The sequence below is a fragment of the Hylobates moloch genome, unplaced genomic scaffold (assembly GCF_009828535.3).
Source record: "Hylobates moloch isolate HMO894 unplaced genomic scaffold, HMol_V3 SCAFFOLD_8, whole genome shotgun sequence".
Lineage (NCBI taxonomy): Eukaryota > Metazoa > Chordata > Mammalia > Primates > Hylobatidae > Hylobates > Hylobates moloch.
The window spans coordinates 119,841,863-119,855,532 of record NW_026652283.1 but is presented as its reverse complement, the minus strand read 5'-3'; the positions used below and the strand labels follow the sequence as shown (position 1 = coordinate 119,855,532).

At 35.7% G+C, this 13,670-nt stretch overlaps 1 protein-coding gene across 4 annotated transcripts in view; it reads left to right on the top strand.

The window, feature by feature from the left end:
• TNKS (tankyrase) overlaps positions 1 to 13,670 on the top strand; it is a 223,285-nt gene that overhangs the window by 58,166 nt on the left and 151,449 nt on the right. For all 4 annotated transcript variants that reach the window (XM_032162495.2, XM_032162497.2, XM_032162498.2 and 1 more), the window contains exon 3: positions 4,030 to 4,125. In XM_032162495.2, coding sequence (XP_032018386.1) covers positions 4,030 to 4,125 — 96 coding nt within the window. The remainder of the gene's footprint in view (positions 1 to 4,029; positions 4,126 to 13,670) is intronic.

The window sequence follows — 13,670 nt, the reverse complement described above, 5'->3', positions numbered from 1 at the left end:
TACAAGATGAATTTCTAATTTTATTTTGTGTTAATAGTCACATTTTATTATTCTGTTTGATGGCTCAGAATGTTGAAAACAAATTTTGAAGCATCCAGAATTGTGTCTTAGATGACACCACTTTGAGTACAGTGTGGCATTCTTGAAAACTATTGTTACCGTTGCCTCATGTATGTGCCATTCTTCTGGTATTAGAAAATAGTCCCACATAAATTCCCATAGAGAACAGCGGAAGGATCAGATTTGAAGGCACTTTAGGATGAAATTCTATTTGAGAAATTGCTTGGGGAATATTATAGTTTGGGACATTTAAGAATCTATTTGACATCCTTCAGTGCTCCTGGTGTCAACTTTTAGTTTTGTTTGTTCTTTTTAAAGAGTTAAGATAAATGAAAACCTTTCTGTTATTATTTTTTTCATTTTGACTCAGAGGGTGGGAGAAGAAGAGATTCTATTTGAAGCAGCTGTTTTTTATTTTTATTTTTTGAATATTTTCGATCTTAATGCTTCAAGTCTTTGGCTGTAACTTTAAAAGCATTATCAGAGATTTGAGACCGCTCCTAAAATATGTAGAGATCACCTTATCAAGTTTAGTCCCTTTATTTTAAAAATCGTGAGAACTGAGGCCCAGAGAATTTCTTGTGTGCCCTGGCTCAGTGCTTCTCAAATCGTCTGTGGTACAGAACGGGGTTTTCTTTTTTCCCCAGTGCATGACAGACCAATAATTTTGTAAAATATAAATAAAAAGAAGTACTGGAGAAGGTAATTTTGAAACAACAGACATAGTTCTAAATACCTTCAGTTTCGGTTCTTATCTCAATGTAGATGGATTATAAACAGTTCTAGGAATGGAATTTTGTATTATATGCTTTGTATAGCATAGACCTGGGAATGCAACTTTGTATAATATGCTTTGTATAGCACAGACCACGTTTATATAGCACTGCCCAAGGTCAGGGGTCAGCAAAATGGTCCGTAGGCCAAACCCAGCCTGTCTCTTGTTTTTGTGTGGCTTGCAAACTACAAATTGTTTATATATTGTTTAATGGTTTTTTAAAAAATCAAAAGAAGAGTATTTTATAAATTCTATAAAATTTAAGTTTCAAAGTCCGTAAGTAAGATTTTATTGGAATGCAGCCATGCTCATTCATTTAAATATTATCCGTGGCTGCTTTCGCACTATAATGGTAGAGTCGAGGGAGGGATGAGGACCCTTGAACAATGCAGGGGTTAGGACCGTTGAACAACATGCATTTTAAAATTCGAATGTAACTTTCTCCCACAAAATTAATAGCCTACTGTTGACCAGAAGCCTTATCGATAACATAGTCCATTAACACATATTTTGTATGTTATATGTATTATATATTATATTCTTACAGTAAAGCAAACTAGAGAAAAGAAAACATTTTTAAGAAAATCACAAGGAAGATAAAATGTTCTTACTGTTCATTAAATGGAAGTGGATCTCCATAAAGATCTTCATCCTCATCATCTTCACATTGAGTGGGCTGAGGAGGAGGATGAGGTGTGGTTGTTCTTGTTGTCTTAGGGGTGGCAGAGACAGGCACACTCAGTGTAACTTTTACTGAAAAAAATCTGCATATATGTGGACTCATGCAGTTCAAACTTGTGTTATTCTCAGCTACAGTTGAGACAGAGACCAAATAGTCCATAAAGACTAAAATATTTACTATCAGCCTATTACAGAAAAAGTCAGCTGACCCCTGCCCTAGAGCAAAGCATGGAATTAGTCGTCACTGGTAGAGTTGAGAGTACACATTTTAACATGTGCTTTAAATATTATGGTGAGCTGATGGGGATTGTCATGCTCCCTGCCCAGCACCTTTGCATGCCACTTTATGTTCTAATTCAGTCCTCCTGGCAATCTTGTAACCTTGTATGAAAGCTGGATAAGTTTAGACCCCTGCTGATCTAATGAGAGGTTAGATACCTTACTTCTCCTAAAAGTCTTAACTTTACTGAGTTTTTAATTTTTAATTCATATGTGATGAATTAAATATGGTTAAATATTTTCTAATGTGAATTTGGTTATCAGCTTCTGGTTTAGAAAGTTCAGCTACTTCTTTCCTGTTGCTACATTACTTTGCTGTAGATGTGTCTGTGTTCAGGTCTAATTAAAGAGATAGGCATGGCCCGAACATATTTAGAAAATATCTATTTCAAGTAAATGTTTACTTCTTTTAATGTCACCTAAAGTACAACAAAACTACAACTAAACCGTAATGGCAGATTTCTATTACAAAATAGGCAAGTTATAATAGTTAAAATACTGGTTAAAACAAGAAGGATTGAGGTTTTAGGTGACTTTGGAGAAACAGTCAGACTTTCACTGTTTTGCTTACAGCACTCATTAAAAACTACAAAATGAAAGCTCCCGTCATATAATTGTCAAACTCAGATAAAAATATTTCTTTACTTCTTGTTTAAAGCAGATTCTGAAGTTCCTGAAGTATGCAGTTAAACTCCGCTTTTCATGGTAGCTATTATTTCTTCTGTTTTCTTCCCCTTTGCATGTGATCACTCAGCAACTAAATAAAGTTAGAGATAGTTATCAGCCAAATCTTCACGTTAGAATTTCTTCCTGGAATTAAAAAACATGTTGTTACTATAGCTGTACCCATTACGATGAAAGAGTAACTACACTTTGATATTGTGGCACTCACTGTTTTATTCTACTGACTCTTGAATCAGTTTATAAACATCTGGAAAACAATTATGTTCATTGTTTGCATTCACATAGGAAATAATACAGAAAGGCTTTGTAAAATCTCACTGCATCTTCTCAAGCCATAGCTAGTTTTTATTGTCCCAGGTCTGAAACTCCCCAAAATGTAATGTATGAGATGCACAGGCTCACCTTCCTGGCAGCTGTGTCCTAGTTCTGGATAAGGCTGTTGTTTGTCCATTATAACAAAGCCATTGATTTTATGGCTAATGCATTAAAGGAAAAGGAAGAGCTTTGTAAACAGAAGGACTTACTGCTTGGTAATGTGTGAGCATTACCTTCCAAATATTGCTAAAGAATGTATGTGCTTTAGCATGGAACTGTCATGAATGAATGAAAATTTGGGACTCATCAACGGTAGTGCCTCATAACTTACAACTGAATTTTACTTAATGGAACAACTTTTTAATACATTCATTTATTTAATCATTGTTTGGGTAGTATTACAGCAACAGTCTCCTCCTCTCCTGCCCTTTCCACCCTACCTGCGTATACACACCACATACCAGATGTGGCTGGTAAATGTTTTGGATTAATATATCTGGATTTTACTTAAACAGTGATTTTCTCTTTTGTAGGAACCTCCATATTTAAGAATTCCCAGTAGCTACTTTTACCCAATATGGCAGGCATTACATTCATGCCTTAGAATATATTATAGTGATTGAGTTTCTATTTCTAAACATTTCTGACGGAAAGAATGAGTATAGGAGGCAGTTCCTTTTTGCAGCTCCACTCCAGGGGACCAGGGTTACACGCATTACTATGTCTGTTAAACTTCTTGGAAGCAAGCCAGTATGTTATGGTGAGTTTCATGTGCAAGTGGTGAGCCACTAAAAGGCTTGCACAGTATTATAACTATTCTGAGGAGAGGAAGCGTTTGGAAATTCAGCAGTAAAGCAGCAACAGCAACAAGCCACCACAGTGGTAGTAAAGAGAGGGCAGGTTCACAGTTAGCATATTTCACAGTGTGAGCCAGCGAGCACGTAGCTTCCCATACTGCTACTTGAAGGAGGCGAACCAAAACTCTACATTGCAAGATTTTTCTAGTTTCATGTTTATGATGTCAAGTCATGTGATAATACTGTACCATAAGTTGCCAACTTCATTTTACTCTAGAGAGGCTTCTTTGCTGCAGTCCTTTTTTTCTTTTTTTTTTCTTGAAAGAGAAAAAAATTGTGCAATGTATGTTTATGCCTACACCATGCCGAGACGACACTTACCAGTAAATAATCTCTGTATCCCCGAGGTAAGATATTGTTTCTGCTTTCCCTGCACAGTGCTGCTGCAGCACGGAGCTGATCCAAACATTCGGAACACTGATGGGAAATCAGCCCTGGACCTGGCAGATCCTTCAGCAAAAGCTGTCCTTACAGGTAAGAACACAGAGAGCTACCGAATGATTATATCTGTGTAACTCCTTACTTGATTTTATAAAATCTTGTTATGCTGAATTTTTCTTTTCACTGATGAAGCTAAGGAAATATATCTGCCATTATCTACTACTTTATTATTGATTTGATATCTGTCTCATTAATTGCTATGCTGTCATAAGCATAAGCAGTAAGATTGTCGGTCTACTTAGAATGATAGCATTAAATCATAACATCTTTTACTCATATTTTAGTCATTTTTATGGTTTATATCATAATTTTTCTGTGTCTCATCCTCTCAGTTGTTTAAGACCTTTACTGTTGAGCAAGCAAGGGCATTTATTTTACTATAAAAGTAGTTTTGATTGGAAAGACAACCTGCTGCCTGCTGCCTTATTTCTTGGATCGATAGTTAAATAAAATATGCCGCTGCCTCTCCCTTGCCACCCCGTTTATACTTTATTCATATGTTTTCACTTTTACCATGACAGATAAGTTATTTTTAACTGAGGCATTTATTATCTTTTTACTTCAGATAATGCAAATTTGTGGCTTAAATATTAGTTTTATTAAAGCAAATACCAAGAACCAGCAAAGAGGAAATGCTAGAATGGAAAAGTCTCTCATAAGAATATAGAAAACAGTGCTCTAAGTGTTTTCATTGATCTTCATTCTCAAAATGCTGCATTGGATCTATTTTTGTTTTTATTCTTATCATCTGAGTCCTGCTGCCTTTGCCCTCTTTTACTTAACTGACCTTTGTAATAAGCCTCTGTCACTGCAGTGCTAACAGGATTGTTTTAGGTTATGTGAAAGTAAATGACTTTTAACTACCTTTTAAATTTGCCCTTGGTCGAAGAAAATAAATCTTTTGTTCTTGTTTAAGTTTAGAGTCCATGGTGTGAAAATTTAGCAAAAATACTGAGGTGAAGGGAAAACGTTTATGTACAGAAAGCTTTGAAAATCTATGGAATTTTGTTTAATTACTCTGCATAGAAAAACAACTTTGCACTGTGCTAAAATTAATATAATTATTGCTCAGATTAATACGATTTTTCTCAATCAAAGATTAGTGTATTTAGTTGCTGAATAACAGTAACATACACTAGAGTAATAAACCTACTTAAATTAGTGTAGATAAGAAATTTAAGTATAAATATATAATTTTAAGTAGTGAAATTAAAATAAATAGCCTCGGGCCTGCTCAGATTCTACAGCCTTTCAGTCTCTTAACAAAGTCCTGGGCAACAATAGCAGCTTTAGAGTGGTCTCTGACCAAAGGAGAAATACAGTGCATAGTAACAGGGGTAGGTTATAAATGCTGAGCAAGACTCTCTCTATATCTAAATGTCCTCCCTCTGACCTTTCCTTCTTTCCAACTCTCAACACCTGCTTTGTCCATTTGTTATATACATTTAATGCAACAACGCTTTTAGATCTACTTTCACTTTTTTAAAAGGCAAAATTTAATATAAGTTATTAAGAAGAAACTATCTCCTAATTTGTATTGAATTTCAGGGGAGATTATATTGGATGTTGTTAGTTTGGGGAAGAGCTTTGGAACAATCACTTGTGGAGACCCAGGATTCCTGGAGGACAGATATCACATCTACTAAAATTGACTTGAAAGCCATCTAACACTGTACTTTGCTTAGATAGGAAGATACGAAATTCTTGGTCGTAATACTGGTTTTGTTAATTGTCCTTTTCAAGAATATCTACTTTTTTGGAAATGATCTACAGCTTTTCAGATGCGATTTAAAAGTAAAAGTCTAGTAATATCGTTAATTTTGTTGAAATATAAATCAGTTCTATTTCTACATTCATGTTACATAATGTAGTGAACTAACACTTAGGTGAAATGTATTCCAAAATGTTTTTCTGCCCATATGGGTTCTCTAATAAGTAATTCTTTCCGGTGGAATTATGGTGAAAGAATTATTTCCAGAGCTAAATTTAAAAGATTAAACATTAATTTTTTTTTAAAGGGTTTCTTTTGAAAGGAATGCCTTACAGTTATTAGAGATCATTCTGAGTAACATGTCATTCTTTATTTTTATGCCAGATGTAATTGTAGTACCCTTACTTACCTTGAGAGTGAATTTTCCTTCTTAAATATTTTTTCTTTAGGAATTTCCTTGCTGAACATCTCTTTCCAGTATCTTATCGTTTTATGTTGTTATTTTTGTGCATTAGCCTAAACTGTGTACAAATGTTTATGTGTTTTCCTTAAAGGCAATTAACAAAGTGACAATCTTTTTTTTTTGAGATGGAGTTTTGCTCTGTTGCCCAGGCTGGAGTTCAGTGGCATGATCTTAGCTCACTGCAGCCTCCACCTCCTGGGTTCAAGCGATTCTTCTGCTTCAGCCTCCCAAGTAGCTGGGACTACAGGCATGTGCCACCACGCCTGGCTAATTTTTGTATTTTTAGTAGAGATGGGGTTTCACCATGTTGGCCAGGCTGATCTCGAACTCCTGACCTCAGGTGATCTCTCTGCCTGACTGTTTTTATAGAACATTTAAAAATATGTGACTAATACCCTCTTATACATAAGAATGCATGTTTTTTATTAAAGCTATACAAAACAACAGTGTACCCCTAATTTTGCAATTAAGGGACCCTAGCACGTAGCCATTGGTTTTGGATAGTACAGTTGGGTATGTAAAAGAGAAGACTTACTCAGAGAGAGTCATCATCCTCTTTGCTGAATTATTGTGTAAGTGAATGATAGGCTTCGAAGAAATCTTGAGGGCTTTCTTTTGTTTTTCTGCTAATGACCGAAGTTCTGGTCAATAAACTGAAGGACTTGGAGGTATTTAGGTTTTTTGTTTGTTCATTTTTTGTTTTAAACAAGGGTATGAAAAGTCAAAAACAGCCTATGTAAATGTTATTGAAGAGCAGTTTTTGTGTGTTTTGATTATAAATTTTTTAAAGTAACATACTTTTGGCCTTTTCTTTCTGATTGGAAAAGAAATACATTCATTTGGAAATTGAGAGAAATGGGAAAAGGATGAAAAAGAAAAATCATTTGTAATTTTGCTACTTAGAGATAACATTTTGGTGTACTTTATTTATAACCTTTTCTTCTGTGAGTATCCCACACTCTTATTTCTCTTTAATCAAATTAGCCTAATGTGTTATAAACTGCTTAATAATATATATTTTTCAAATTTAGTTACATAAATGTTCCCAAAGGCATTAAGTACTTTTCTACACCCTGAGTTTATAACAACTTCATAGTACCCTTCTATGAGTATATTTTAGTTTTCTGAGTGAATTCCCTAGTGTTTCACATTTAAGTAGGTTGTTTTCAGCCTTCATTCTTCCTTGTGAATTTAGAGTCATTTAATCAATTCTATTGGAAGTGTGCTTCATCAGATTCAGTCTTAGCATCCATGGACATGGTAGATACCTCTGTTCTTGACTTTGAAGTAAGGAAGCTTTGAAAAATGAGGAGCTTTCCTTTTTAAAAAGGCTCCACTGCATGTGGTATTATGGGAGAGCCACATTTAAGTTAAAGGTGGTTGACAAAGGGAATGTTTGTTGAAGAGGGCTAGAAAGTAGGATCTTTGTTAATTATGTAAAGGAGATTCTGTGGGCAGAGTGGAAAGGATAGAGGGAGCAGTGGAAAATTGAATCAAAAAAAGAGGTAAGAGCAGATTGAGACTGAGAGTTTGGAAAAGGATAGATAACCAAAGGAATGTTTGTCGTTGTCAGGACCAAGGATGATGGGGGTGTAAAGTGAGTGAGTTTAGATGGTCACAGCGTTGCTAAGATGGTTGATCCTAGTATTTTCCTAGTGCATATAGGGTTAAGGGGATGGGGAAGGAGGATATATTTGCATTCAGGTGTCTCAAGAATAAATTAGCTTTAACCTGGATTCATTGCACTTCTGTGGAAATCCAAATCTGTGATTGATGGGTAGCCTCCATTCTCTCTGTAAGGAATCAGCTGTAGCTCAGGCCACCAGCAATATTGAGGTGTCTGGTGTGTTCTTGCTGAGACTGGCTTAGTAAGTCAGCAAAATGTATCCAAAATCCTTTGCTTTTTTTTTTTTTTTTTTCTACTGACTGCCTCCTGCTGCCCTTCAGATAAGACCAACATCTTTAGCATAACCAGTGAGGACTTAAATGATCTGTACCCTGACCACCTAGCTTTGACTACTAGATTTTGCTGAAGCCAAAATTTGGAACTCTTTCCTTTTTTTTTTTTTTTTTTTTTTTGTTGGAGTCTCGCTCTGTCGCCAGGTTGGAGTGCAGTGGCGCTATCTTGGCTCACTGCAACTTCCGCCTCCCGGGTTCAAGCGATTCTCCTGCCTCAGCCTCCTAAGTAGCTGGGACTATAGGCAGGCGCCGCCACACCCAGCTAATTTTCGTATTTTTAGTATAGACAGAGTTTCACCACGTTGGCCAGGATGGTCTCGATCTCGTGACCTCATGATCCGCCCGCCTAGGCCTCCCAAAGTGCTGGGATTACAGGTGTGAGCCACCGCGCCCTGCCGGGACTGCTTTCTTTGCCTCACACTTTGTATCCAACCTATGAGGAATTCAGGTCTACTGTACTTTCAAATCCCCAATCTGACCATTTCTCACCATCCTCACTGCTTTAGCCCTGGGTCACACCTTCATCCTCTGTTTCACGACAGCAATAGCCTCATAATGGATCTCCCTGCCACTACTTAAACTTTGCTCAGTTCTCCTCACTGCAGCTAGAATGGTCTTACTAAAGCATAAATCAGCTCTATAATCAGAAAATTCTTTAGTATATTCCCATAGCCTCTGAATACAATTCAGATTCTTTAACAGTGGCCTGTCCTGATCTGGCTCCTGCCTTGCATTTCTCTCGTCTTTTCTTCTACTATATTCTCTCTTGGTCTTTTTGCTTCAGCTACAGCTGGCTGCTTGCTGCCCCTCAAACAGATGACACCTTATTCTGTGTCTGGGCTAACATAAGCTATTTACTGAAACTGGAACACTTCCCCAGTTCATCAGTTAAATCTGCAGTTCAAACGTCTAGTCCTCAAAGAAGGCTTCTTGTCCCTGGTGCCATTAGCCTACTTGATTTCCTTCATGGATTTATTGGTATGGAGTATTGCACTGTGTTGTTGTTGTTTGTCCCAGAAGAATGAAAGTGTCACAAGGGTTTGGACTTTTGTCTGTCTCGTTTACTTCTTTATCCCCAGGTCTCAAAAGAATACATAAAATGATCAAGCAAATAAATATGTCTAAGGTCCGATTACTGATAATTGGGGGCAGCGTATGATCCAGGTCATATACTCATTAACCATTCATTATTTGACATTTTATGCCAATAGTTTTAATAAATTTTTAGCTTCCTAAAAATAGTTTTGAATTGCATATAGTCATATACATTTCTTAAAACATAACTGCATTTTAAAAATGTTTTAACTGGTAAGATGGATGAGGTTTACTGAGTTTTTATCAACAGATTTCTCAGATGGCTCTTATGATTGAGAACATTCCAATTCTGGAAAGATGAAGCTGCCTGCAGCTGTCACATCAGACATCCAGATGTCAAACTGAGGCCATATTTTTGCCTTTTTTTTTTTTTTTTTGACACGGAGTTTCACTCTTGTTGCCCAGCCTGGAGTACAATGGTACAAACTCGGGTCACCGCAACCTCCACCTCCTCAGTTCAAGCGCTTCTCCTGCTTCTCAGTCTCCCAAGTAGCTGGGATTATACGCATGTGCCACCACGCTCAGCTAATTTTGTATTTTTAGTAGAGATGGGGTTTCACCATGTTGGTCAGGCTGGTCTTGAACTCCTGACCTCAGGTGATCCACCCACCTCAGCCTCCCTAAGTGATGGGATTACAGGCTTATTTTTGTTTTTTTCTTTTGACCGTTGTTCTGTTAGTTTGCTGTTTTGCACATTAGCTATATTATAGCCTGGCATATTGCATACCATGTGTAATACATGTTTTACTGTCGGACTATATGATTATTTTTCTCATGCTGTTAATCTGAACTTAAAGAATTACTTATCAGTTATTAGAAAGTCTAATTATACAGACTGCATCCTAGAAAATAAACTACAAGCAGAAATAAACCTTACCTTACTTATTAAAAAAAGTTGTATATTTATCTATCTGAATTTTATTAGGGGAAATTATTTTTATATTAAGGTGAATTTCTGATTTTAAAAGATTGCCTTTAGTATTACAGCAAAGGAAGTTAAAAGGCATTACTGCTGAAACAAAACAATGTGAATACTCATTTTAAATATATGTTAAAATATTAATTTCTTCACTAAGAAAATTATATGAATAGTTTAATCTTACATAATTTTGGACACGAGTAGGAAAATTTAAAGTTTGCTATTAAAAGTGGTTGAAAGACTTGAAATTTTTAAAATATGAAGACAATTTAGGAGAAGAATGTAAAACTCACACCTTTTAAAAAAGATTATATCTGACATAAGAGATTAATTTCAATTTTCAAGTGTTGTTTGCACCATGAAGAAACAGCTAAGCTAGTTTCTTTCTTTTTTTTTTTTTTATTAGCAGCAGGTATTTGTTTCATAGTTCATATTGAGTGTTTAGATTCTTGCAGCAAGCAAACAAGTTAGCGTTACGTAAAATACAGTGACAGTAATAATAGCTGACACCTCCTGAATCCTCCTTTGATCCAGGTGCTGTTTCAAGGGCGTTGAATCCTCACAATGAAGCTATGAAGTAGATATTGTTATTGTACTCATTTTTACAGATGGAGAGGTTAAGTTACTTCTGAGTTCACAGAACCATCAAGGGAAATTACAGGAATTTGAATTCCAGCAGTTTGGCCCCAGGATCGATGAGTGCTCTTATATGTGCAGAATCAGACTTTTTACCTGTTTGTTCATTTGGAAGGACATGGCATGTCCTTAAAACAAAAATAAAATCCGAGCGGTCCCTAAATATAAACTCCAGGGCTTAAATCTAGTCTGTTAATATAATGTTCTTTTTTTAGATTAAAGATTATTCCTTTTGAAAGACAAGTTACCTAATATTGCCAGTAAGATTCATCATCATATTATAATAATAAAATGGATTAATTTGGTAATAAATTGATTTTTTGAACTTTGCATAGTAACCTTCCGTTATCTGTGGGGATACGTTCCAAGACCCCCAGTGGATACCTGAAACCACAGATAGTTAATTCATAAATTAGGCACAGTAAGAGATTAACAACAATACCAATAATAAAATAGAACAGTTATAATGATAAACTATAATGAGAGTTATGTCAATGTGGTCTCTCTCTCTGTCTCACAATATCTAATTGTACTGTATTCACCTATTTTCAGACTGTGATTGAGTGAGGGTAACTGAAACCATGGAAAGGGAAACTGCAGATAATGGGGAATATCATAAATGATCTTCTTCAGTCTTTGCTCTCTAGTCACTAGGGTTGATGAACATTCATTTGAAACTTAAAACAAATAGACTCTGTAAGGAAAGATGTAGTATTTAAAGTGTTTGAGCTACTCATAGGTAAGAGGCAGATCAAATAATGTAAATAGATCTTAAGTTAGTTATAGATAGTAACCTGTGTACAGGCATAACGCAGAGATAGTGCAGATTTGGTTTCAGACCACTGTAAAGAAGCAAATATTGCCGTAAAGTGAAACACACTTTTTTTTTTTTTGGTTTCCTAGTGCATTTGAAAGTTGTGTTCATACTATATAGTGTGCAGTAGCCTTGTGTCTAAAAAAAGTACTACCTTAATTAAAAATACTTTATTGCTAAGAAATGCTAACGAAGTGAGCACATGCTGTTAGAAAAATGGTGCCAATAGACTTGCTGGATGCAAGGTTGCCACAAACCTTCAATTTGTAAAAAATGTGTATCTGCAAAGTGCAATAAAATGAGGTATGTTATTCATGGAGTGGGAGGGAATAGAAGCTAACTTTCTGGGCTGGGTGCTGTGGCTCATGCCTGTAATCTCAGCACTTTGGGAGGCCAAGGCAGGCAGATCACTTCAGGCCAGGAGTTCAAGACCAGCCTGGCCAACATGGTGAAACCCCGTCTCTACCAAAAATACAAAATTTAGCTGGGCGTGATGGCGGGCGCCTGTTATTCCAGCCACTCCAGAGGATGAGGCTGGAGAGTTGCTTGAACCCGGGAGGCGGAAGTTGCAGTAAACTGAGATCGTGCCACTGTACTCCAGTCTGGGTGACAGAGCAAGAGACATAGTCTCAAGAAAAAAGGAAAAAGAAAAAAAAAAAAAACCACAGAAACTAACTTTCTGTTTTGGATAATCTCAGCACTCTAGTACTTCAAGTCCTTCCAATGAATCTTTTTGTGTAATTAAAGCCACCAGGCTTACATCATTAAAATCAGCATGATCTTTTAACTCATCAAAAGTGACATATTTGTGAAGCATGATAACTTGTTAATGTATACTCTGAGAGCAGCTGTCATTTTCCCTAGTAAATTATAGCAACTCTGTAGCATTTGTATTGCAATTTGGATTAGAACTTCAACTACAACCAAATTGGTATTTTAAATGGTTCTTTAAAATATAATAAATTAGTGTTAATATTTGCTTTCTTAAAGTAGCACATATGACATTAGAATTCATTAATGCTTTGCTATTGTAATGGTTACTAGCTCTGTTCTTTAAGATTTTTATTAAACTTTTATTTTGACATAATTGTAAGTTCCCATGCAATTGTAAGAAATAATAAAAAGAAGTCCCTTGTACCCTTTTCCTAGTTCCCCCTAGTGGTAACACCTTGTAGAACTGTAGTATAACATCACAGCCAGGATATTGACATTGATGCAGTCAAGATATGGGACATTTCTATCATAGAAATACTTAGATACTGTTTTGTACTTTTCTCTACTTATAATATCTTTATTTACTTTTTTTTATTAGGATAAACCTGGCCTTATAGAATGAGTTAGTTTTCCTTTTATTTTCTGGAAGAGACTGTAATGTGTTAGTAATACATTCGGCCCTAGATGTCCTCAGGGGTACTGGTTCCAGGACCCCCTGACGATGCAGATGTTCAAATCCCTTATAAAAAGTTACATAGTATAACCTATGGAGGCACATCCTCCCATATACTTTAAATCATCTTTAGTTATAATAACTAATACAAAGTCAGTGCTGTATAAGTAGTTTTGTTAATACTATATTTTTATTTGTATTATTATTATTACTATTTAAATCTGTAGTTGCTTGAATCCATAAATGCAGAACCCACAGATACATAGGGCCAACTGTATTTCTACTTAAATGTTTGGTAGAATTCACTAGTGAAACCATTTGGGCCTAATAATTTTATTATTATTATTATTTGATTCAATTTTAAGTAGGTCTAAGACTAATTGGGTTATTTATTTCTTCTTGTGTGAGTCTTAGTTATTTATGTCTTTCAAGGAATTGGTCAGTTTCATCTAAGTTGTCAGATTTGTGCATAGGGGTGTTTTTAGTTTCTTTTTATCAGATGTTTGGTGCCTGCAGGGTCTGTAGTAATAATCCCGTTTCATTCCTGATAGTGGTAATTTGTGTTTTCTCCTTTTCTTTGTCAATTTTATTGAT